We start from the raw sequence: 8349 nt of genomic DNA, 5'->3' as shown, positions 1-8349 counted from the left end.
ATGTTTGCACATGCTTATGCAATTTTGACGTTGATGTTGTGAATTGACTCTCGCTTTTTTTTTTTTTTTTTTTTTTTTTACTTTGTTGCTTTTTTTCCAATTATTATTTATGCCCAGAGGGCTGGATGTAAAAAAGAACTTTGTGCTTACTCCTTTACCCTCGTAAAATAAAATTTCGTTCGTTCGTTCGTTCGTTCGTTCTCTTTGTCTCTCTCTATCTCTCTCTCTCTCTGTCTCTGTCACTATGTCTATATCTCTCTCTCTCTCTCTCTGTCTCTCTCTCTGTCTCTGTCTCTGTCTGTCTCTGTCTCTCTCTGTCTCTCTGTCTCTCTCTCTCTGTCTCTGTCTCTCTCTGCCTCTGTCTCTCTGTCTCTCTCTCTCTGTCTCTCTGTGTGTCTCTCTCTCTGTGTCTCTGTCTCTGTCTGTCTGTCTCTATCTCTGTCTCTGTCTCACTCTGTCTCTCTCTCTCTCTGTCTCTCTCTGTGTGTCTCTGTCTCTGTCTGTCTCTCTCTCTCTCTCTCTCTCTCTGTCTCTCTCTGCCTCTCTGTCTCTCTCTGCCTCTCTGTCTCTCTCTCTGTGTCTCTCTGTCTCTCTCTGTGTCTCTGTCTCTGTCTCTCTCTGTGTCTCTGTCTCTGTCCCTTTCTCTGTCTCTCTCTCTGTCTCTGTCTCTCTGTCTCTGTTTGTCTGATTGTCTGTCTGTCTGTCTCTCTCTTTCACTCATTTCTCCGTGTTCTTTGAATTCAAACCACGGGGACGTTATGAAAAATGAATTAAATAACATCGTTATTGCTGCCCACCTGTTCTCAGCGTTCAGGGTACCGCGGTTGTTGTTTTTTTTCTGCATGAGTTGCTAGCACCATTGGGAACTTTGCCTAATGCGGATGTCATGAAACCAACTGTGATAACTCTCTCTCTCTCTCTCTCTCTCTCTCTCTTTCTCTCTTTCTTTCTTTCTTTCTTTCTCTCTCTCTCTCTGTCTCTCTCTCTTTCTTTCTCTCTGTCTCTCTCTTTTTCTCTCTCCCTCTCTCTCTCTCTCCCTTTCTCTCTCTCTCCCCCCCCTCTCTCTCTCTAATAGATCTTGATCATATCCCAGGGGAAGGTTGTTTTTTCTGGGGGGGTCTCAACTTTACATCCTATTTTTGCCTTCTGTGAGTTCAGCGAATAGTAGTAGACTGCATGCAGGCTGTTGGCGAACGCCATTTTTTACTAACTTGTGTAAACAAAGTGAGTCTATGTTTTAACCCGGTGTTCGGTTGTCTGTGTGTGTGTGTATGTGTGTGTGTGTGTGTGTGTGTGTGTGTGTGTGTGTGTCTGTGTCTGTGTGTCTGTGTGTGTGTCCGTGGCAAACTTTAACATTGACATTTTCTCTGCAAATACTTTGTCAGTTGACACCAAATTAGGCATAAAAATAGGAAAAATTCAGTTCTTTCCAGTCATCTTGTTTAAAACAATATTGCACCTCTGGGATGGGCACAAAAAAATAAATAATGAAGCCTAATTATATGCAAACTGCATTTACTGTCATATCTATATTTTTTGTATTCTCTAAACGTGGCACTTTGATCTGATATTCTGACCCAACAACAAGAGCAGTAATTATTATCGTTTTTTGTTCAAACAGGAACTTCTTTTGCTAAGCATGGAAGTTTTTTTGTTTTTTTTGCAAACGTTTTGGTGCAGATAGTAAAAAAGGGAAATTACTCTGTAATTAATGCTAGGGGACTTAATTCGCTTTAAACTGATCTTTCTCATCTTAAACATTACATTTTGATACATAAAAAGCTTGGATATTTTTTTCCAGTGTATCACAAGTGAGTCTTGAAGGCCTTGCCTCTCTTGTTTGGTTTTTTGTTGTTGTTTTTTTCAACATAGATGTTAGAACAGGAACAGCGAGGCCCACAACTCGTTTCACAACATGAATGAGTCATTGCTATCTATGTCGGATATATTGGATTTATCTATTTTTTATTTTATTTTATTTTATTTCTCTTTTGATTTTTCTTTCCTTCCCTTTCCCCTTCGCTGTAAAGCTCTGATTCCAGGCACGCAGCACATATTCGTCAAAATATTCAAGCTCAAAAGACCTGAGTGCCTTTTTAACAGAGCACCGCTGGGTCCAGAAACAACGAGCTTTGTTCATAAACCCATGAGAATATGCCGTTTGACAATGCAGCCGATCTTGAAAGATGCTGGTAAGTATTTTTACACGTACTGGTAATTTCGAAGTGAAGATTCCCTTACTGTTATACAAGTCGATTTACACTTGAAAGTTGTTGACAAGTAGGCCTAGGGCTGTATGACAATAAGTTATTCATACAAAATGAAAACTAGAAAGTTTCACAAAACTAATTTATATTTTCTATGTAACTGGAAAGCTGCTACATTCTAACACAAAAGCGTCTGAAAAAACTGGATGAACGCTGAAAGATGCAACTGTTTCCAGTCACCGGAATTACGTCTCACAAACACGCACGCGCGCGCGCGCACTCACACACACACACACACACACACACACACACACACACACCATTGAATGAGTCTGTGAGCACGTGACAAAAGACACACTGATGAACAGGAAGCGCTCCTGTGGGAACAGGAGGGAAGGAGGGGTTGGGGGAGAAAGGGCACTCCAACATGGCGGACACTTTCCAAGCAGTGGGAGGCAGTGAGCTCAGTCCAGTTAGTATACAAGCCCAGTGATCGGAACCAAAATCAGTCAGTAGGTCAGTAGGTCATCCATAAAGTACACTGTTTTAATTCGGAAACCAACCCGATCCTGTATGGCTGGGTTTTTAAAAAAGAAAAAAAGAAAAATAAGATCAGAGATCCCATAAGCTTTTACGGCCACTGGGGCAGTGCAATCATATCCACTGCGTTAAAAAAAAAAAAAGAGAGATAAACTTCATGAAAGAAACAACAACAAAAAATCCACTGTGTCAAGGGCTCGAAACAGGTAGGCGGGGCCCAGTTCTCTCCTTCTGTCGTTTCAAACACACACACACACACACACACACACACACACACACACACACATCCACCACCCTCCCCCACACCGCCCCCCCCCCCCCACACACACACACACACACACACACCCACACCCACACACACACACCTCCATCCCCCTCTACTCCCCCTCCGCCCCCCCCCCCCCCCCCCCCACACACACACACACACACACACAGACACACACACACACACACACACACACACACACACACACACAGAGTCAGGTGTCCATTCACCCCTGGATCGAGTGAAGAAAATCGGCGTAAAGTGCCTTTCCCAAGAACACTGACAACACCATGCCAAGACTCAGCCTCGAACGAACCACTGGTCACCACGGAAACACTTGATCCCAATACAAGTCCAACGCGTAAACAGATTGAAGCCGCTGCGCCGCGAGCGCGCTTTTCACAGGCGGACACTGTGAATGTAAATCGATTGTGCGGTTGTCAGAATAAAGGCTGGGGGGGAGGGGGAGGGTGGGGTGTGGCGGGTGGAGGGGGGGCGGGAGGAGTCATGGTCGAATGATTGTGTGTATGTAACAACTGCGGTTTTTGTCCGTCAGTAGTAGCTGGGCTTCATGAGACTCGAAAGGGTGTTTTCCTCGTTGGGGCTAAAGCTGGAAAGACGACGACAGTTCGCGTTTAAAAAGAGCAAACAAACAAACAAACAAAAAAACCAAAAACAAGCTGGTTTATGCCATTCGCTCTTTTCGGCTGAGTTTGTGTGTGTGGGTAAGTAGTGCAGGTTGCATACGCCTCCGCTGCAAAATGGTTGCTTTCTATCAATTCTACATGTTTCAACTACTTTCACACACAAGTCGTACTGTTGGAGTTTGGTTGTGTTAGAAGCTTTTTTGTTTCTTTTCTCTCTGTTTTTTGTTTGTTTGTTTGTTTGGGGTTTTTTTTCATATACTAAACTCACAGAGTTTACTGAAGGTGGGTGAGAAATCGTCATGCATACATGTGTGTGTGTGTGTGTGTGTGTGTGTGTGTGTGTGTCTGTCTGTCTGTCTGTCTGTCTGTCTGTGTGTGCGTGTGTGTGTCTGTCTGTCTGTCTGTGTCTGTGTCTGTGTGCGTCTGTATGTCTGTCAGACTGTCCATGTCTGTGTGTCTGCGTGTGTGTGTGTGTGTGTGTGTGTGTGTGTGTGTGTGTGTGTGTGTGTGTGTGTGTGTGTGTGTGTGTGTCTCTGTCTGGAGACATATGTGTAAGTATGATTATGTTCAGATGTGAAGCGTCGTACACTGCAGGATATACTGACGAAATATATTTTACAAGTTTTGTTGCTCCTTCTTTCTGTAATTCGGTGCCTGATAAAATCAAAGAAAAAAAAAGTCTTCTCGCACTCTCACCAAAAAATCCCAAAAAAAACAGTTGAAACATATTACTTCCAAAGCCAACGAAAGCTATACGCTTCTTTCTTTTCTGTTTTTCCTTTCCTTCTTTATCTGTCTTTGTGTTTACTAGCTCATCATTCCCGTTTTTCAGAGAACGAATTCCCACCCCCACACCCCCACCCCGCCACAGCACTATCCACCATGCCACTGTTGTCCAGTGTGACGTCTCTGGTCAGTCCTTTCGGCTGGCTGTGGACAGTGAGTACAGTGGGCACTGCTTTTGTGACCTTGGTGGTCATCCGAAGGCTGTGGTCCACCAGGAAACTGGACAAGAAACTGGACAGGAAGCGAGAGTTGTGCCGGAAAAGCTTACAACTGGTTGAGCAGGAGCTGAAGGAGGTAGTCCTACGTGTTGCATGTTTTTGTGGGGGTTTTGGGTTTGTTTTTTGTTTTTGTTTTTGTTGTTGTTTTTTTTACTGGACGAGCTATGAAACAGCAAAATGCAAAATGTAAAAAAAAAAAAAAAAAATGGAATGGGGAAAGTGTTGGCCAAGCGCTAATGCGTCCGCTTAGGAAGCGCAGTGGTTCGAATCTCACAGTATCCCCCACCCCCCCGCCCCACTCCCGCCCCACCCTCCACTAGACCTTGAGAGTTGTGGTCTGGACGCTAGTAATATTGATGAGACGATAAACCGAGGTCCCGTATAGCAGCATGCACTCAGCGCACGTAAAAGAACCCACGGCAAAAAAAGGGGTTGCCCTTGGCAAAAATCTGTAGAAAAGTCCACTTCGATAGAAAAAAAAACAACAGATAAAATTGCAGGCAGAAAAAAAATACTACAAAAAATGGGTGGTGTTCTCAGTGTAGCGAAGCGCTCTCCGTGGGAAAATGGGACCGAATTTCACACAGAGAAATCTGTTGTGACAAAAAGAGTAATACAACGCAAAGCTTAATTCTGAAACACTGAACAAATTCTTTTTAGTTTGATAACTAATATCAATTGTCAGTTCTATCGAAGAAACCCCTTCTCTTCCCCCCATGTAATAGCAATGTGGATGCTCCCTAAAGTGCACGATAAAAACGGTCATGCATGAAAGAGTCCACTCGTATGAACGGGGAATTTGATGCATACGAATGCGGAAAAAGATCAAGGAGAAGAAATAGGATCCTTTGGGGAATGTGTACGGTTGCGGGAAAAATTCCATTCATTTGACTCGCGTCTTAAAGTTGGAGTGATGTTTGTTTGTTTGTTGTTGTTGTTATCTTATAACTGAAACCAAGTACTACATCTGTCCGTAATAACACCCGCAAGTTCCCTTTACGTAATGAGATACACCATGATAAAGAAATTAAACGTCTACCCTCAACAACCATCTACCTGAAGATCTAGTCATCAACCCCCACCCACATGTAATATGCGGCTTCTATTCAAACGTGTGTGTGTGTGTGTGTGTGTGTGTGTGTGTGTCTGTCTGTCTGTCTGTCTGTCTGTGTCTGTGTATGTGAGAGAGATAGAAAGAGTGTGTTGTGCGTGCGTGCGCGCGCGCGCGCACGTGTGTGTGTGTGTGTGTGTGTGTGTGTATGTGTGAGTTTGCACAAGTTTTTAGATTGATATACACTTGCATGTATCCTAATTTCTACTGTATCTGCGTTTGTGTATGATTTTCGATTTATGTTCGTACCTTGTTATTGTACTAAGGCATTAAAGATGTAACTGCCATTGTTTATACGTATGGATTGTAATGCACGTTTTAAAACACACTGTACTGTGTGTGTGTGTGTGTGTGTGTGTGTGTGTGTGTGTGTGTGTGTGTGTTTCCTGGTGTCTATATGTGGGGCAGAATATCTTTTTGTTTTTTCCTCCTCCTTTTTTTTTTTTTTTTTTAAATTTTTAATTTCGGTTGTTATTTCTTTATGATAATTTTTTTCAGGGTTATTGTTGTTGTTATTTCTTATTTGTTCATCATGTTCACTCTTTGGAATCATCAAACATGGTCATTGCTGACTGTTTCTGCTTGCAGCGTAACTTGCCTGCATCGGATAGGGACGCCATTTTGTCCTTGCCCTTGTCAGCTCTGCAGGCAAAACTCCAGAGCGGAGACCTGAATGCAGACTATGTTCTGAGAGCTTACCAACACAAAGTGAGAGGAATGACAGACTAACGACAACGGTATTAGCAGACGATGTTCTAGGACAGACGATGTTCCAGGACTATTAAACTAAGGAGGACAATATTAGCAGGCGACATTTTCGGAGCTTACCAACACAAAGTGAGAGGACTGATGAAGTAACGTGCACAGCATCAGCAGGCGATGTTTTCAGAGCTTACCAGCATGAAATGAGAGGACTGATAAACAAATTTGAGAACAGTATTAGCAGACAATGTTTTCAGAGCTTACTGACATGAAATGAGAAGACTGATAAACTAATGAGAACAGTATCAGCAGACGATGTTTTCAGAGCTTCCCATCATAAACTGAGAAGACTGATAACCTAACGAGGCGAGTATTAGCAGAACAGTCATTAGCAACGCTGTGTAGTGACCTGTCGTAGCTGACAATGGCTTAAGTTGTGCACTTTCGGTTCTTGTCTATGTTTGAGGGGGTAGTGATAATAATTTGATTTCTAAAGCACCTTCCCGTGTAAAACATGCTGAAGCTGTGCTGCACAGTGTAAAACACCGACATTTAAAACATGCGTTTAAACACTACAATGAAAAAAAACTTACATGTATAACCTTCATATACATGCAACCAAACACTCAAACACCAATTTATGTTTTCACACACACACACACACACACACACACAATCATCACACAACACTCATTATACATATACCTCACAATACCTAAAAGCCACGCACACACGAACACACCGGTAGCGCGTCTGGATTTAGTCATGCTGGGGCTCATGAACAAGCTCAAGTCCAATATTTATTTTCGTATGTATGTTAAAAGCTTCTTTACACAATAAAGGAGTCCTTAACTGCTAAATTGTGCATGAAAAAAAAAGTTGATTTCTAGACTGTAAAATTAGCAGTTGCAGCAGGGGAAAAAAACTACATGTACGCTAACAAGGGTGATTATCAACAATATACTGAACAGCAAAAACCATGGTAAAGTCAAGTAAATGTTAACAAATAGTAAAGAGTGGTAACTCTCTTCATTCAACAAGGTACACAACTTCAAGTCAATGCTGCTTATGCTACCTATTCAGCTAGCACACAGGTGAATAACAGGTACATTGGAACAAACCCAGACACTTCCTACAAAATAAAGGAAGTACCGGGCTTGTGACCTGTGCGCACAGCAGCAATGACAGAAGAAATGTGCAAACACAAATTAGCTTTTAGTAACAGTAATAATGATAATAATGAATATTTGGACGCCCTGTCTCCGGAGAGCCCAGAGCGTTTGCAAGTACATTCACACAACATAATTGATGCAGATACACTTCATAACATTCATTTGCATATACACATCACAAAATAAAGAGGTCACACACACCAGGCATTCATATCGATACAGCCCCAACTCTCTCCACCCACCAACAATCACAGACAGACACACAGGGTGGAAAAACACTAATCATAACAACTGTCGAAAAGGTGAGTTTTGAGAGTTTATTTGAATGAGGACAAAGACTGAGCGTGTCGGACAGAATAAGGGAGTTTGTTCCAGATGACAGATCCAATGAAAGAGAAAGCACGTTCCCCATGGAGTTTCTTTCGCCTGTTTGGTATGCGAAAAATGCGAGTGTCACAGGAGGAACGCAGAGACCGAGACGGAACATAGATCTGGAGGAGTTCCTGAAGATACGGAGGAGATTTTCAGACTGGCGTAGCCTTATAACCCCGATAAGCTACACAGAATATACGGACAATACAGAACAAACACATAGTTGCCTCGATGGTAAATGTTATATTTTGTTTCGCTTTCTTTTCTTCTTGTTATAAAAGTGAGTACTGCATGTGTTTTTAACAAAGACGAAAAAGAGACAGACAGAC

At 42.5% G+C, this 8349-nt stretch overlaps 1 protein-coding gene across 1 annotated transcript in view; it reads left to right on the top strand.

Moving 5' to 3' along the window:
* The first annotated feature begins 4541 nt into the window (after positions 1-4541).
* Positions 4542-8349, top strand: part of LOC143280343 (fatty-acid amide hydrolase 1-like) — a 25033-nt gene continuing 21225 nt past the window's right edge. The window contains exons 1-2 of the mRNA XM_076584978.1: positions 4542-4739; positions 6363-6482. Of these exons, the coding sequence (XP_076441093.1) occupies positions 4542-4739; positions 6363-6482 (318 nt within the window). The remainder of the gene's footprint in view (positions 4740-6362; positions 6483-8349) is intronic.

The sequence above is a fragment of the Babylonia areolata genome, chromosome 3, assembly GCF_041734735.1.
Source record: "Babylonia areolata isolate BAREFJ2019XMU chromosome 3, ASM4173473v1, whole genome shotgun sequence".
Taxonomy (NCBI): domain Eukaryota; kingdom Metazoa; phylum Mollusca; class Gastropoda; order Neogastropoda; family Buccinidae; genus Babylonia; species Babylonia areolata.
This window is presented reverse-complemented; position numbering and strand designations above follow the sequence as displayed.